Source organism: Podarcis filfolensis (assembly GCF_964270895.1).
Source record: "Podarcis filfolensis genome assembly, chromosome: 9".
NCBI lineage: Eukaryota > Metazoa > Chordata > Lepidosauria > Squamata > Lacertidae > Podarcis > Podarcis filfolensis.
Window position 1 is genome coordinate 26,622,712 of NC_139610.1, and position 18,566 is coordinate 26,641,277.

The 18,566-nt window shown below is 44.7% G+C and overlaps 1 protein-coding gene across 1 annotated transcript in view; it reads left to right on the top strand.

Moving 5' to 3' along the window:
- The first annotated feature begins 7,830 nt into the window (after positions 1-7,830).
- The window catches only part of MTNR1A (melatonin receptor 1A), a 65,955-nt gene continuing 55,219 nt past the window's right edge, over positions 7,831-18,566 (top strand). The window contains exon 1 of the mRNA XM_083630737.1: positions 7,831-8,455. Coding sequence (XP_083486863.1) covers positions 8,272-8,455 — 184 coding nt within the window. The 5' untranslated portion in view covers positions 7,831-8,271. The remainder of the gene's footprint in view (positions 8,456-18,566) is intronic.

Consider the following 18,566-nt stretch of genomic DNA (forward strand, 5'->3'; position numbering starts at 1 on the left):
TAATGAACACTGATAGTCAGGGTTGAGAGCAAGGAGTTGAGGCGGCAATAGCCTTAGGACTTCTTGTGCATCAAGAGAAATGAGAGTTGAGGGTTTTCCTCATGAGAATCAAGATTGTGTTAGTGAACAAGATGCTACTAGCCAATTATAGAATGCCACTGGCACTGCCAAGTTATTTAATAATCTTTTTGAAGCATGTTGCTATGGCACAAAGGTAGTGAGAGGGCTGTAGCTCATGCCTAAAAGAAGATCCCAGGTTCATTCCCTGGTGCCCAATGTTTTTTCAGGGGGTACTCAAGGGTACACAGTACTGGCACTTCTTTTTTCTGTTAAAAAGTGTGGCACTTAATGTAACTTCATGGTGAGTAAAGGTAAAGGGACCCCTGACCATTAGGTCCAGTTGTGATCGACTCTTGGGTTGCGGCGCTCATCTCGCTTTATTGGCCAAGGGAGCTGGCGTACAGCTTCTGGGTCATGTGGCCAGCATGACTAAGCCACTTCTGGCGAACCAGAACAGTGCACGGAAACGCCATTTACCTTCCCACTGGAGCGGTACCTATTTATCTACTTGCACTTCGATGTGCTTTTGAACTGCTAGGTTGGCAGGAGCTGGGACCGAGCAACGGGAGCTCACCCCGTCATGGGGATTCAAACCGCCGACCTTCTGATTGGCAAGTCCTAGGCTCTGTGGTCTAATCCACAGCGCCACACGCGTCCCTTTATTTTTCTAGAAAAAAAAGCACTGCTGGAACCTTCCGGTAGGGCTGAGTCTCCCTGTGAGAATCTCTGGAGAGCTACTTCCAGTCATTGCAGGCAATACTAATGGACCAATGGTGTGACTCAGGAGCGGCAGCTTCCTATGTCATATCAATAGCATATGATAAAATGATGGATTCTAGCCCAGTTCTGACTTCCAACGTTTGCCCTTACTTGGGGAGAACAGATAATGGGACACAGGGCCAGATTCTGCTGACTGTGACAATCCACTCTGACATTTCTTAGCCTGCATGCAACAGATGGTGGCCGAAGACAGAATAGAAAAGGACCCACTAGGATTACTTTATCCCATCTACTACCTTTCTTTCCTTGCAAGAGGACACCAGCTAAGGAGGACTGTGCTTCCATCCACTTGAGAATCTGAGAACAGGATGAAGTTTTCCTTCGTCTCCAGCACTATCCTCTGCCCACAGGTAGGCATTTCCCCATGGCTTTCTAAAAGCAACACATAGTTATTCTCACATCAACCTGAGTGGCTGAGTGCCAACAGGATTGGAGCCAAGAGAGAGCCACTAAGAAACAAGAGTGAGGTATCACATACAGTAGTACCTCGGGTTAAGAACTTAATTCGTTCTGGAGGTCTGTTCTTAACCTGAAACTGTTCTTAACCTGAAGCACCACTTCAGCTAATAGGGCCTCCCGCTGATGCCGTGCAATTTCTGTACTTATCCTGAAGCAAAGTTCTTAACCCGAGGTACTATTTCTGGGTTAGCGGAGTCTGTAACCTGAAGCGTCTGTAACCTGAAGCATATGTAACCCAAGTGAAATATACTCAGAGTCGCAAAGTGATTTCATGCTCTTTATTCAGCTCATAGTGGTGAAGAAGAATGAATGAAAGTCCCCTCAAGGTATCTGCTTTATATACATTATTTACACAATGGGCTGCACATGATTGGCTAATTCCGGAATTCTACTGTAAGCCAATCAGTTGTGGATTCACTTCTATCTGGAGCATGATTGGGTGGTTCCTGCCAACCAATCATACTGCTGCATTGTCCTAGGACCAATCAGACTGCTGCATTCTGAATCCTATTGTTCTGGGACCAATCAGACTGCTGCAGTTTGGATCCTATTCAACTCAGTACATAACACCAAGGTACCACTGTACTTTGGTGACCTTTTCAATCTCACTTGTAAGCAACTGGATCAGACTGCATTTTTTTACTGGAACAGTGGCACTGCAGAAGGACATATTTAATCTTTCCCTTGCACTCCTATAAAGGTAAAGGTAAAGGGATCCCTGACCATTATGTCCAGTCGTGGACGACTCTGGGGTTGCAGTGCTCATCTTGCTTTACTGGCCGAGGGAGCCTGCGTACAGCTTCTGGGTCATGTGGCCAGCATGACTAAGCTGCTTCTGGCGAACCAGAGCAGCACACAGAAACGCCGTTTACCTTCCCGCCGGAGCGGTACCTATTTATCTTCTTGCACTTTGACCTGCTTTCGAACTGCTAGGTTGGCAGGAGCAGGGACCGAGCAACGGGAGCTCAGTCCGTCACGGGGATTCGAACTGCCAACCTTCCGATCAGCAAGTCCTAGGCTCTGTGGTTTAACCCACGGTGCCACCCGCGTCCCTGATTTCAGGCTAGATTGTGCTGATTTGGGGTGAGATTTCAAACAAAATGGACGCAATCTTTCCCTAAATCGATGGTGATGGCGGTGGTGCTTCTCCACACCTGGTGGTGGTGGCAGCAGGCAGGAGGAGCTCCTGTGGGGTGCTGTATGGGGCACCACCCACATCCCTTTGCACTCCTATAGCATTCTTCTAAAAATGCTCTCTTTGGGCACTGCTACTCCAATCAAAGTCTGTGGCTGCTTTAAAATGGGGATGGGAGAGTTAGGTGACCCAATTACAGATGCCCCAAATTACATCTATTTTACTGTTGGTAAATGTCTAGTGCTCTGTAAGACATGATTAGTCTTTAAGTGGCTTTTAAGCTTTAGTCTAGAGACTTTCCAGGAGTTCCATGGATCATCATTATAATAATGAAGGAAAGTGCTGAAGAATCAGAGCTTTCATTGACATTTCCATCACACGCTGAAGAGGCAGCACCATTTCCAGTTTAATGTCAAATGAAGAGCATCTTGTCTCTTCAGTAGTACACTTGCTTGGACCACAAATGTTAAAGAAACCCTGCTGGGACAATGATCCAATCTGTACTTATTCAAAATTATTGCAAATTTATTTCCTGTCACATGGGGGGGGGAGTCTTTTATGGGCCAAGGGCTGCATTGATAATCAGGCAGCTCTTCAACTGTCACATACCAATGAAGGGCGTGACCAACATATGTGCACAGACACACAAGGTATTCTCACTATAGATGCACATTCACCACACATATCTGTACCCAGACATATGCATACACAAGCAGTCTCATAATACTGCTAAACACTCATACGATGTCATACCCAGACAAAACCAGCATTTCCAGTCCTCTCCACCCCATTACGTTGGTAGGGTTAGCTGGAAACATCGCTCTTTGTGCAAAGGATTTGTGCAAAGTTAAAAATGTGGTTTCCACTCCATCTACCCCACTTCAGTGCTGATGTGAGATGGGGGGGTGGATGCTGCCTTATGCTCTTAAAGCCCACCCCCACTCTATCTCTCTTATCTCAGCGCTGTGGTGCTTAGTGCTAACATCAGAGATAAAATATCCTTCTAGCTGTCTTTCAGACAGCAGCCAGAGGGATCTTTTATCTCAGCACTGAGTACCACAGCGCTGAGATAACTCCCATCAGGACATAAAAGACCCATTTAGCTGCTCTTTAGAAAGGATGTCTGAAGAGTAGTCAGAAAGATCTCTCATGTCCATTCACACTGCTAAGCACCACAGTGCTGAGACCAGAGATAAGCCCTCTGCCTGTTCTTTTAAACAACAACAACCATTCATTCATTGGAGGGAAGGTGAGAGAAGATGCTGCCTTTTATCTCCATCTCAGTGCTGTGGTGTATTGAGAGCAGATCCTCTCTAAAAAAAGAAGACTTGTGTGTTTTACCTGATCCCTCTGGCTGCCCTTTAGAGATCACACTCTATGGAACAGAGAGCTTTATCACTAAATCAGATCAGGAGATAGAGCTATGGGTGTTCGCAGGCCACAACCAGCAGTTTGTCAGGCTGGATTTGGCCTGCAGGATACCACCCTGGCTGTGAAGCAAGACCGTGTGGTGAACTGCAAAGAGCAAAGAAGAAGAAAAATAGTTTGGATCTGATATCCCACTTTATCACTACCTTATCGTGCCTTTCACTCCCCTTCAGGAGTCTCAAAGTGGCTAACATTCTCCTTTCCCTTCCTCCCCCACAAGAAACACTCTGTGAGGTGAGTAGGGCTAAGAGACTTCAAAGAAGTGCAACTAGCCCAAGGTCACCCAGCAGCTGCATGTGGAGGAGCGGGGAAGCGAACCCTGTTCACCAGATTACGAATCTACTGCTCTTAACCACTCTTAACCACTTCACCACACTGGCTCTCAAACACAATACAAACAAATGGAAAGAGCACTGCTCTAAATCTTTGCTGAAGCTGTGCTAAAATGCAGAGCACAACCCGCCTCCTTCAACACTGTACATTTTATTAATGGGTCTTGACTGCAAATGGATGGAAAGTAAGAACATTTTTCTTAAGAAACTGTGCAAGCTTTTCATCTTCCTCTGCAGTACACAGCATGGGTAGCTTGAAGATATGAATGACTGGAGCTGCCTTATGATCAATGGGACTACTGAACCACCCCTAAATTAGACTTTTGTCCATTCTAACTGGCCTCAGCTTTCCAAGGTCCCAGGCAGGATCTTTGCCCAGCATTCCTATTGAAAATCCTTTCCCTTAGGGGTGGCAGGGTTTGATCTACAAAGCATGTGGCTCCAGATGCTCACTTCAGCTATCTTAGATTAATTTCATGTCTTCTTTGTTCCATATTTGTGTGCATGGTGATTCTTGGTTGAGAGCTATCACAAGTTCTTGATGGGTTCCTGCAGAAGGTGAAAATTGGCACCTGGAGAGAAATAATTCAAAGAGAGAGAAATTTTCAAGGGGGAACACCTCCTGGTAGGAAATGGCTGACAAGCGGCACAGAGATTGTCAAGGGTTGTGGCTGACATATGTCTATTTTGTTATGTTTCCATCAGACAGGAAGCCACAGTTGGGTGCATGGGAGACACAAAGAAAGTAGTGGTGGGCTGAATGTGATCTTTGGGCTGAAAAGCCCCCCCCCCATTCCTGCCATAAAGGATGCCATCCTTTTTAATTACCTTTATAATTTCCCTTTTCTTGTCCTTGTTACCCAGCAGCCAATCCCTTATTTATGGATGATAGCTCCTGAGTTCCATACAGAAATTCATTAGGTTACTTTTCTGGAACATCCAGCCTGAGAAAGATTTCTGCGAAACTCAAAATCCCCTGGGACATCTTTCAGACTGACCAAAACCAGCTACAGCGGTACCTCAGGTTAAGAACTTAATTCGTTCTGGAGGTCCATTCTTAACCTGAATCTGTTCTTAACCTGAGGTACCACTTTAGCTAATGGGGCCTCCCGCTGCCACCACACGATTTCTGTTCTCATTCTGAAGCAAAGTTCTTAACCCGAGGTACTATTTCTGGGTTAGCGGAGTCTGCAACCTGAAGCGTCTGTAACCCGAGGTACCACTGCATATTGTTTTGCTCATGGAATCATAGATTTGGAAAGGACCTTAAGGATCATCTAGTCCAGCCCCCTACAATGCAGGAATATGCAGTTGTCCCATAAGGGGCTTGAACCTTCAACCTTGGTGTTAACCACACTCTAACCATCTTATTCCTATTTGAAGCATCATTTAAAGCAGCTGTAGTGTAACTCTTCATGCTCTTCCTGAGGTTCTGCTGGAGAAATGCTTAGATGAGAGATACATGCTTGCGTTTTTGCCATCATAAGGACTAGATACTTTCTTTTTTAAAAAAGCAGAAAACTGTGATTCTCGAGAATATCACAGTTTTGAGGAAGCTTTCTGGTGAAACCATTTAGATAAATCAATCCAGAAGAATAGGTATTTGAAATCAAGCTTGAATCAATGTGGAACTTAGGAAAGCTGCTAGGTTCTTTCTCTGTTTTAATTTTTCAAAGGTTGGTTTAAAATAGCTTTGTTTTCTCCCAGCGCTAGACTGTCTGAGGATGGGTAATTCCGTCTCAGTGCAGTGATATACTTAGAAGCCCTTCAGTTTCCTTCTCATCATGCATTCCTATGACTATGTGATGAATACAAATAATAGAAAACTTTCCTTCTAGCATAGGGCACATGTTAGAGCACTGGCTGCTATTTTTAGCATAGCTGCTGCTTCTTCTTTTTTGAACGAGTGGTGTGCCAACACTATGGCAAATAGAATGCTACTGCATCTTCTTAGATCCTGCTTATTTTAATGCCAATCACTCCCAACATTTTTTTTTATTGTTATTCAGCTTGTTAAGCAGCTCTCTGGTTCATAATTATCTGATTCCCCTTCTTTATTCTTCCTTTACTGTTCATAATAGGTTTCAAAATGCCATTGTAATAACAAAACGGTAAGGATCACATTGTTCAACCCAGAAGATTTTATGCCATTTAATAAATGGCAAGGGTGTCCTTAATTGGCTAAAATGTTGCTATTTAAAACAGTGCTCTGTTAAACACTGTATGCCGTGCTCTGTATAAGACTTTCCTCTACGTTTTCTCAAACAGACTTGAAACAGGAGAGAAAAGAGAATCGACTCCTTGCTAATTGGCTATCAGTTGTTAGGGCTGTATGAATAACGTGAGGAGGGGGAGAATATGAATTACTGCAGTATTTAACAACACACACCTCTGGCAAACACAGCTGGCATTCTCCTTGAGTAGGGAAAAACCGTATTTCCACGACGTTTTAATGTCAACCAGTCTTTTTTATAACTCCCACTTAGCAATACACGAAGTGCGCCCATCTTGTCTACTATGTAAGAACCCCTATTTTACATTACTACCCCCCCCCCGCGCTCTGTCCCGTTGCTATTCTGGGTGGTGGTCAGAAAGCGGGAGGGGTAGCCTCTTTTCTAAGTTTCAGCAATGGAATCCTATTTGCCTTCGGAAATCTGGGGGAAACTGATATTAGAGAGGAAATGCCCCCAATATTATCCCCGACTTTGGGAAGTAGATGAGGTTGCTTTCCAAAAGGAGGATAGAGAAAAAGTCCGCCTTTCTCATATATTTTCGAGTCCGAAGGGGAGGGGGAGATGGAGAACGAGGCAGTCTTTTCTTGTCCTCCCCCTGCTGTTTTCCTCCTCTCCTCCCTCCCCTCCTCTGTGAGGCGAATGCACGTGCTGCTCTGGGGGATTCGGGTCCCGAGGTACCTCCCTCCCACCCCCCATGCTGAGCAAATAACTGTACGAGGAGCTTTTAATAGCACAGCCTGATCAGAACTGACTGCCGTTCTCCTCGCTTCCAGGCAGCCCGTGCTTCGTTCTGTAAAGCTTCCAGCCGTCGAGAACCAATCCGGAAAGTGTTTAATTAAACTGATATTTATCCAAAGTATTATTATTTTTTTTAAAAAAAGGAAAAAAGCAGCCAGGCAAACTTCTTCCTTCCTTCGTCTTCTTGACGCCACCCCTCCCAGTCCCGTGCACAAAAAGTCGTTAAAAAGGTTATAAAGCACCGTCGTAGCTTCAGGTGGCAACAGTCCCTCAGCGACCTGCAACCTCCAAATCCGTGAATGAACCTGGCTGGCTTTCTGAATGAGCGAAAGAATGAATGAGCGGACGCGCGAATGAATGAATGGGGAAAGCGGGAAAAGAATGAATGGGGCTGCGCTGGAGGCACACGCGCGCGCTCACCCTCCCTCCTCCCCAACGTTCCGGCTTTACAACTCTGCCATGAATGGAGGCGCCAGTTCCGGCGAGCGCCTGCTGGAGGAGCTGTGGCTACGTCGCCCGCTTCGGCGGCAGCTGGAATCCCCTCGCAGCGCACGTGTCCGGGGAGGGGGAGGCCAGGCGCCAACGCTAGATGTCACCTGGAGGCAACAGTGGTGGCGGCGCGGAGGGGGGGGGGCTGCCGCTGTTTGGGGAGGGGGGCTGGCTATGTGGATGGCGGCTGCAGCTGCAGCAGCGGCGACGGGGCGGGCGATCCGCGCGGAGAGTAAAGGAGGAGGAGGTGGAGGAGGAGGAGGAGGAAGCGGGGGATGCTATAAAAGTAACTCGCCGTGGCACATGCACACTTGGGCGAAACTTCCCCGTCCGGGCAAAGAGGCGATGGCAGGAGCTCGGGAGAGGAGAGGATCGGCGGCGGCGGCGGGCTGGCCGCTTGGCATCGCGGCGGAGCCCGAGGGGGGGAAGGAGGCGCTTTAGCATCCTGCTGTCTCCCCTGTGCCCCCCTCCAAGCAGCCCCTCTCTGATGCCGGCTAGGGCACAGCCAAGGTGACGCTCCCTGCCAGCTGGCGGCGGGCGCCCCGTCCTGCCCCGCATCACACCTTCCCTCCCCAAACTTCGCAGCCCCTGGGACGTGCGGCTCCCTCCGGGCAGCATGCGAGGCAATGGGAGCGCGCTGAACGGCTCTTCCCCGCCGCGGGACGGGCTCACCTTGGACAGGCCCCCCTGGGTGGCTTCCACCTTGGCCGCCATCCTCATCTTCACCATCGTGGTAGATATCCTGGGCAATTTGCTGGTGATCCTGTCCGTGTACAGGAACAAGAAACTGAGGAACGCGGGTGAGAATCGGGAGGCGAAGGCGGGGTGGCCAGGAGGAGGACAGAAGCCAGGAAAAAAGAGGGAAGGAAGACCAGGAGAATCGCCTCGGACGTGCCTACGAGCAGCAGTTGGGGAGGGGGCTGTGCTGGAGCGGAAAGGGGAGGGGGCAAAGCGGGCAAGAATGGCAAAGCCCTCCTTTCTTGGTGTATGCTTGGGGGGGGGCGTTGATGCACGACCCCCCCCCCCTTCCTTCGTTTGCTGTGATTGGAATGGCGAGTTTCTCCGGCGCGCCAGGAGGAGCCGTGCGCGCGCTTTGCTTGCCAGGCTCAATCGAATAGTGCGGGGCAGGCGGCGAGGGGCATTCTGGGAAAGCAGCGCTGTCGGGCAAAGGCAGAGAGCGAGCGAGCGCACCAAGCTATCCTTGCCGGGAGATTATATCAGAATGGGCGCGCGAATGTTGTGGGGGGGAAACGATATTGCCTTACCTCTTTTGCCCATCCTCCCGGCTCCTCCCTAGAACTTTGACGCGGCTTTGCATCCCTGAAAGAGTGATCCCTGCTGCTCCCCGGTGCACTGCAAGGCAACAATTCCAGCTTGTGACAGATGCCGAAAGCGGTGCATGTGATGGTTTCACCTCAGATCAGTGATCAAGAGGCAGCGTGTATTTTTAGCGACAGCCACACAAAAAACAACACACCACAACCCCAGCTGCTATTTAAAGTTCCGGCTCAATATATGATCTAGCATAGGGCAAGACAAGAATTGTTCCCCCCCCCAACGATGTCCGAGGTGGGGTGGGGGAATACTTATGTTGTCCGGAGTGATTGAGTCTACGTTATTGTTTTTCTTTGGTAGATGCTTTTTAATAGATCTGTATTGAAAATATTTGTGCAGAATGAAGGCGTGATGGTTGTGAGATAACTCTGCAAACTCGAGGAACGTAAGGCTGGTGCTGAGGTAAACTCAGTGTTGATAAGCTCATTTTGCCCTCTAGCCACTTGTTATTTACTCCGTTTAACGACTGAAACCATCTGATAGCTGCACAGATTCTAGGCGGGGGGGGGGGGGCGGCAGGAGAAGATCAGTGATGGTCTCTTGAACAAATCTGCCTTACTTTATGGATTATTGGTTGGACAGACAGGGAAATTCTCCTTCAGAGTCATTCTGCTTTATCATGTCAGACCAGCTGGTGTGCACATATACTAAATTTGTGCACTCTAGCCCGCTTTTAAACTTTCATTGGGGGGGGGGAACAACCCACAGAGAGGCGAAACACGTGCAAGGATTTGCGTCAGCAGACCGGGCAGAAAATTTGCTTCCACATTTCTTCACCCGCCCTTTCCAATATTGCAAAGCACTGGTTTGTAGTCTTAATGGAATGGCAGGATTTTGTTGGACGGTAGTACCCGGAGACCTTCGTTTGGGAGTGCTTGTGCTGTTTTTGAAATCTGGTAAGACAAGATAATTAGATCCTGAGGACAACTCTGCAAAGCTCTCCTATTTGCCTGAAGTTTTTGTGATGGTCATAGGGCTAATTTCAGGACTCTCTTGTATTCTAGAATAATTCTAACTTAAATGGTTACTGAATGAGTTTGTGGGCACTTTTTGCCGTGGAAATAATAAAGGGTTTTATTTATAATCCCCCCTGCACATGTATGTTCTTTTAATTATGACATAGCCAGAATTTTGTTGGTTGAATAAAGGAGAATATATAAAGTTGGATTCAGACGTGATCATGCATAGATTTCTGTGAGTCTATTCTAATCATAACTAAGTTTGGATATAGTAACCCATAGCATTAAAAGTGTTGTCCCTTTGAGATCTGCTGGAGCTGTTCATTAAAGTTAGAAGGATTTCTGCACTTGGAAGTTGATGTATATGAAGGATGATAAACATTGTATTGTATTACATATATGAAATAAGAACAACAAAAGTGTTTGCTTTTCTCAGCGTTTGAACATTTATTTTAGATTTCATTGGGCTTGCTGCATACATTTCATTATTTTCTACATGGAAAACACTTCCATGTTGCAAATAACACATGAACCATGTATGGATTCTTATGTGGGACAATGCAGTCTGTGCATTCCACACTAAGTGTGTATATGCATATCAAGAAACCATGGTTGGCTGCAGCTTCTCAGGGCATGCAAACCATATATGAATATGGGAAACATTAAACCTATGGGATCATTATGCATGGCAGTTTATGTATATCTTGCACATTACTTCCTATATGAATGTTCTTTTATTCTAAGGCAGGTGACATATGAAATACTCTTGTATGAAATCGATGGGCACATACACAAATAGAGCACAGGGTTGAATCATTTGCTGCTTCTAATGTCTTGTTGAGTTTTTCTCTAGAACTCACCAAATCAAGCTTCTCCTAAGTGGGAGGGCCATAAATGAGTGGTGGAGCTAGTCAAATTATCTGAGGGATGACCTCCCCTGATTGTGATTCAATAGAATATCATAGTGGGCTAGATGGACCAATGGCATGGCTCAGTTTATAGAACGGTATTTAGGTATCATGGTTCCTTGGGTGTTCTTTCCTAGAACTGAAATAGTCTTGATTATGTTGTGGCAAGGAAGTTTGCCTCAACTTATAGAGAGCTCATCTGGACACAGGCTGGTTTGACCCAAGAGGTTAATTGCTGCTGCTTCCTGTAATGCAATTGCAAAAGTTGCAAGGCCTAGAATGTGCAATAGTATTCTCTCCCTCATGTACAAGTCAGGGCCACTTCACACATTATGCTTTTCAAATTAAGATGATTTATATCTACATCTAACACAGGCATGTGTACCCTTTGGGAAACTCTTGTCTGGGAAATGTGATGGACTGCTGCTCTGTTAACTGCTTTTAGCCAGCAGATCGTATCAATCTTTTGCCTTTGACCCAGTGGGCAAGGCCACTCTGTCTAATGTGTGAACTAGCATCCTTGTGTGACACAGAGATTACAAGGGAAACTTGAGTGCTCTTGAGTGTCTTGTGTGAAAATACCCATATATATTTGTTCTAATTAAATGCTGGAACCTGTGGGGTCAGGAGTGGTGTGTCATGGCTGGGAGATGGTCAATTGGACTTCAGGCTTTCCTAGAAAAAGCTACCACTGTTCAAGGAACAGCCCCCCCCTCATTTTAAGAGACATGTTGCTCTCACCAGTGACTATCACACACATGTCTACTTGCTCAATAGCATCGTGTTTCTTTTTTCTTTTCTTTTGCAATATTGCAAACTACTAAAAGTGTAATAGTACACAACTGTGAGATACAAAATTCTTGGGATCTTCAACCACAGTTTAGTAGGTCTTGGGAAAGTGACAACCATAATTAACTTAATAAGCAGAACAGGTCTGTCTTCCTCTGCTCTAATATAGCAATTTTAACTTTTTATGTAAGTTCCAGTAAAATGACATTTAAAAGGCTTTCAATTAACTAAGCTTTCTGAAAGAATAAAGATGTTCCCTTTTATTAAGACACTTTTGGTTTGTAGATTATTGAAAAGAGGGAAGTATTTAAAAGCAAATATCCACCAAACGGCTTAGAGCTTTTGTTAACAATCAAGTGGTATATACATTCTGTTAAATAAATAAGCTATTCTTATCATGTGGGAGATTTGCTGTCACATTCTGAAATATAGTATTAGGCTGTAACTGTTATAAATTCTGTGATTTTGAAGTCTTCAGTCACATGTGCATATCTGTGCAACTTTACACACTATTAAAAGATAATACACACTATTAACAGCAAAGCAAGTTAGGATTACCAATGTTAGTGAAATTGCACACCAGCTGAAGAGTATATTATCATTTTGTGGGTGTATGAGCAAGGATTTTCATTTGGTTCTGTTGGTGCTACTTAATGCTTTGAATAATCATAATTTTATTATATACAACATACATCTATCCTTTTATTTTTATTTGCTAACAACAAGGAAAATGCAACTATTTGCAGAGTCAAAATGGAACTTTGTATATTAACCTGGCATTACCGTTGTGAAAAACTGGACATTGACTGGCCTGGCCCACATGGATCAGGTGAGGGAGGAACAGAAGATGCCTCTTGAAGAAAATGTAACTCAGTGAAGATTGCTTTTGCTCCTCTGCCAAGGAAACACAGATTAAGACAACTTGGAAATGGTAGTGGTCAGTGGGGGATCCTTTTGTGTCTTTGTTTCTATCTCATTGCAAAATGGTTGAAGAAAACATCACAGTGGATATCTGGACTTCTTTTATTGACTTTGGATTAATAAAACAGAGACAGACAGGACTAAGCACAGTAGAAAGGCCGTAAAAACACCTTGACAAGAATTGGTCTCTCCTGCCCGGCAGTCAGAACATTAGTAAGAGCCAAAATGTGCTCAAAACAGAGGAGTCAGTATTCCTAAGAAGCTATGTCCCAGCAAACGAGGCGCCTCTTGATACAAAGAGCTCCTTCATAGTCACAGGCATGGCTTCAGTAGATGCTCTTCTAGACAAAGGAGATGATGATGCTACTGGTAGGATCCTCTTTTATTTAATATACTTGACTGTCAATAAGTTTCATCTGATCTCTTTTTGGATTTAACAGAACCCAGGAGAAAAGTCCAGTCCCTTTTGCTTGCAAGTGCTCTCCATGCTGTAGTTGCTTACACCAGAACCCTGTTATTGATGTGTTCAATGAGGTCTTGCATGTATGGGTTGCCCCCTTAATTTCAAATGGGGACAAGCAGATTTGCGTGCGCACACACAAGATCTGCTGCCTCCATTTACATGTATGGGATAGGAAGGGTTTTGTGGGTACATGGGCTTCCAATTTGATCTGATTTACCAGGTTGAAGAACTCATTTCCCCCCTCCATATCTGCTGGATTGTAACTTTTCTACAACTTGCAGAGGATACATAGAAGGCATAAGGATTTTGATGTATGAACAAAACTGAGCCTAGAGGTCTTCAATTGATTTACCATTATTGATCCATGGGTATCTGTGGTTAGTTGTCTCTTTATCGGGCATATTTGCAAAATGGCATAACACAACACTTTCCTGTTATGCCAGAATGGAACATTTCTTTTGAATTCAATGGCTAATTTTTGTTTCACAATTACTGTTAATCATTTGGGCAATGCTGGTTGAAGGAAAGGAGGGAAGGGCAAAACCATATTAGTGTTCTTGAAAGTGTCTTTCCATTTTTTCTCTACTCCTTAGCCCAACAGCAGAGAGAGAACCTGCAGTTACTTCATACCCCAAACCAGGGTTGGCTATCTCATGAAACAATCTGAGGCCTGGCCAGCCATGTGAAATTATAATCAGTAATAAGAAAGTGAAAAATTTATTTTTTTTCAAGTGTGTGTGTGTGTGTGTGTGTGTGTGTGTGAGAGAGAGAGAGAGAGAGAGAGAGAGAGAGAGAGAGAGAGAAATTCCACTCTTGGAGTTCCATGTATAGAGTTCTGGGTGTATCCTGACACTTGTACTGTGTGAAGTTCTCACAGTTAATTGATGCCCAGTCTTTTTATTATACAGCCTTACTGCCCATGAAAGGGATTGGTTGCACTGCAGAATGTACTTATGTCCTACATGGGCCACCATCTTCAGATCGGAGTGATCTGCAAGTGTTGGACTACCATATTGGCCTTTCTGCAGCTCCATGAGCTTTTCCTTAGAATCAGGACAGACGTGACACCCAGACATGGCTGCTTCCTCCCAGAATGCATCTGGGAACTGTTTGCTTGGGCAGATCCAGGTCACAGTTAAAAAACAATAGGGTGGTCTGTGTAGCTCAGTAGAGACTCTGCTTTGCTTGCAGAATGCCTCTTGTTCAATCCCTAGTAACTCTATTATGGGGAAAACATGCCCTGCCTGAAACCTTGGAGAGCTACTGCCAGTCAGTGTAGATCCAGTATCTTTAAGCCTTTCTGACCTGGGATCCACCTTTGTCTCAAATATGCATTTGGGGACCCAAATTCTCTATTTTTACCATACATTTCTATGGTGGCTGAAGACCAGTGGTGCAGGCAATACTGAGTGAGATGGTCCAGTGGTATAAGGAACTTCCAATGTTTCTAATTAGCAGTAACGTAATCCTGTGCATGTGATAGTCCCTCCTTTCTTCCCTGCCAGAAAAGGGGACAATGGGAATGACTTTCAGATTGTCTGCCAGTCGGAGGGAAGAAACCACAATTCAGCATATGCTAGCTTCATCTTTGCTTCTTTTGATTTGGCATTCACTCTATTACGGAGATTCACTACTATGCAGATATCAGGCTGATAGGTTAAAATTAGATCCCTGGAGTTGAGAAAAAGAAAAGAGCAAATGAAAAAGAGCTAGGGCAAGTGTGCACAACTTGTGGCACATCAACCTTAAGAGCTGGCTTAACAATGGCCTGAATCATAGAATTGTATTTGGAAAGGACCACAAGGATCATCTAAGTCAGGCTTCCTCAAACTCAGCCCTCCAGATGTTTTTGGCCTACAACTCCCAAGATCCCTAGCTATCAGGAGCAGTGGTCAGGGATGATGGGAATTGTAGTCTCAAAACATCTGGACGGCTGAGTTTGAGGAAGCCTGATCTAAGTCTAAGCCTGATCTAACCCCAGCAATGCAGGAAAATTTAGCCCAACATGGGGCTCAAACCCGCAACCCTGAGATTAAGTGTCTCATGCTCTACTGACTGAGCAATCTCAGTTGAGGGCTAAGAAGTCTTTGCTAACAGCCTGGAATTGAAGAATTGAGGGAGGAGTCTCACTTTCAGGCTGTGGAGGGAAAGTGGGCTCTACTATGGCCTGTGAAGATGTGTTCACCCTGGCGGGTCATGTGTTATATGCACATTTAGGAGTATTAACCCCTGTACCTGCATGTTAGAAGTCTGTCAGTGCACTCCTATGCAGGCCTACTTGGAAGTAAGTCTCACTGTGTTCTGTGACTTTTGCTCCCAGGTAAGTCTGTATAGGACTGCAGGTTCCAGAAAACAGGAATGATGTCAGATATGCTTAAACACTGTTCATATTCTCCTCTGAATATCAATATCCTTATGCCTTCATTGTTATTCATGCAAAGTAAACAAAACCTCAAGAACAAAGGAATGGAGCAAATGTACACCACATTCTATAGAATGATTATTCAATTATTATTATTATTTTTAAAAATATTTGAACTATTAGTGACTAGACCTGCACACCTTGCACACCCAAAATACCCTAGTTTGGGTGAACAGGGTTCAGTCATTTGGCATTTTATTACAGTGAATGGACTTGCTGCTTTCAGTCACAATGCCCCCTTTTGCAATATCTTGTGTCTTTTTCCTGTTGCTCCCATTTGGCACAGGCACTGGGCTGCTGTAATCTACTGTTGCTAAATACTAAAACAAACACTCACCCACAGTACACACAAGATTGGGGAAATCCCTCTTTTTATATAATATCCAGATTAATTTTTGTCACACTAGAATCCTTCTGTAATGAGAACACATGCTTTAAACCCATTCACAGAAAAGCTTTGACATACAGCAAAAAGGTTTATTCCAGGCTCAATCAGAAAAAAGAAAAAAGATTTATTTGAAATGTTAATTTAATGTAGGGTTGTTGGGTTGTTGTTTTTCTAGTTTGGAGGGACTGAGCTCATTATTTTTGCACATTCTTGATATAAAGCACAAAGCAACCCAAAATACCGTATTTTTCGCTCTATAGGATGCACCGGACCATAGGATGCACTGGACAATAGGAGGGGGAGAACAGGGGGAAAAAATTCTCCCCCTCTCTGCTCAGCGTCCCTTCAGCAAAGCGGTAGGAGAAATGGAGCCCCTTCCATTTCTCCTGCTGCTTCGCTGAAGGGGCGTTGCGCAAAGAGGGGGAGACTTTTTTTCCCTTGTTCTCCCCCTCTAAAACAAGATGCATTCTGTGCGTTCAAGGTAGGTTTGTCCCACTCTCAGTTCCCAGTTCCCTTGTACCTTTTGACTGAGACACAGCAGCCCAGTTACACAATGTTGATTGCTTTAAACCTTCTCCTTAACTATTGTCATTTGGAATGTCAATTGGCCCAACTTTGTAGCCTATGACTCCATGTTCTTTTGAATGGGCATCACTTTAAGGTTCCCTTGTAAGTATATGGCTGATTAACCTCTCTGTGCAAGTCCCCCCCCCCCCATCTTCACTTCCCTCAACCACCTTAACCATGGTTTAGCATTGTATCTGCATCATTACTAACCAGGGGTAATTCAAACCAGGGTTCCTTCCCAGTGGCGTAGCATGGGGGGTGCAGGGGGGCCAGCTGCACCGGGCGCAATATCTGGGGGTTAGGGTTAGGGGGCGCAAATCCACGGGTTAAGGGGCACAAATTACTTGCCTTGCCCCGGGTGCTGACAACCCACGCTACGCCACTGTTCCTTCTTTCTTCTTTTGAGGATTGGCTATGATTTCTTGGCTGTGATTTCTAAGGGCAGCATTAGATGCAGTGCTAAACGTAGTTAAGGCTGACAGAGGAATGGGATAAATTCATGCCAGAAAGTGGAAGAAATTCTGAAGGCCTACCTCAGTTTGCTTGGCTTGCCTTTGGGCCTTTGTTTACAACAGAAACAGGCAAGGTGTACCCAAACTATAAGAACAGCAGGATCATGTAATACAGCAGGGCTGGGGACTCTGGAGACTTCCAGATATTGCTGGACTACAGCTCTCACCTTCAATGACCATTGGCCATGCTGTTTGGGGCCGATGTAAGTTGAGAGTCCAACCCTGGGAGGACCACAGATTCTTCATCCCTGCAAGACAACTTTCCTGGACATTTTGCAGGAAGGAGATTGCATAATTGAATGTTCTCCTATCTAATATACTTTTATCTCCTTTTTCGTTAACATGGGAGGGCATTTGAGTCTCCAATCTTCCATCTCCAACAGAAGGATAGTCTTAAGAGCTGCACTATGTGATTCTGTTGATTGTGGAGCTTGGCTTTCAGTTTATTCTAATGAACTGTTTAAAGATGTAATAAGAAGCCCATTATAGAGCATGAAAGCCTTAATTTCAGGGTCATGGGTCTGAGCCCCACATTGGGCAAAAGATTTCTGCATTGCAGGGGGTTGAGCCAGATGACCCCTGTGGTTCCTTCCAATTCTATGATTCTAAGTACGTGCAAGTCTACATTAATATCCTGATTTTAAAATTGAAGAAAAGCCTCTTGATTTTCTGGGCTTGTAGAATTGGACCTGGGTTTCTTTCTCTCTCTCTCTTTCTAAAATATGTGTGATATTTTGAATATCAGCATAATTCCTTTGCATAGGTATTTGTTGAAAGACCAATGCCAGGTGCAGAGTTGAAATGCTATTGAAAGGAAAAACCACAAACTGCCACTCTCAACCACATTGTTCTTGATGGTCTCTGAGTACAAATTGAATTCTGTTTTTAGTCTTATATATAATATGTCTTATTTTTCATAAGAAACAGATTTATTTATTATTTTTTGCTATTGTCTTGCATTTTGGAGTAAGTGCATCCTTGTCTTTACAGGTGCCTTTTGAACTGCTTCTGGAGATCCTCAACAAAAATGGAGGATTCAAGAAACACCCGGATCATCAGAAACACCATTTTACCTGTAGAGCACCAACTCCTAACACACGGACTCAGGGTCTGAAGAGAAGCAAATGAACAGTGGATGGCAATGAACATTTGTGTTTCAAACTTGCCTACCACCCAGTAGCATAAATGGTAAGAACATTGTGTATGTTTCCAAGGGGGTGGGTTGATGCTCTGAGAGGTTGAATTTTGTCTGCAGGTAGACAAAACGGAGAATAATATTTTTTTATTTATTTTATTTATTTTTACAAGTTTCCATTCTACCTGTTTTTCCAAAAAAGACTCAATGTGGCTAACAAATAGTAATAAAAACAGATCAATTGTAATCCCACTAACCCATGCATATGTTTGAAATTGAAACCTGTTTGACAAGCTTCAGTAGCACAAAAATGACAGAACTGAAGAGTCGAGGAATTCCAACAACCACCAGAAGCATTAGAATTATGAGGCCTGATGGACCTTTCTTGGCAAGGGTGGCCTGAGACATGTTTCCACCTGATATGAAATGCCCTGCTGCCACCCCCTTGATGGGGGCATCATGACGCACCACAAGGACTTCCTCTCAAGGCAAAACCCTTGTAAAGCTGGGTG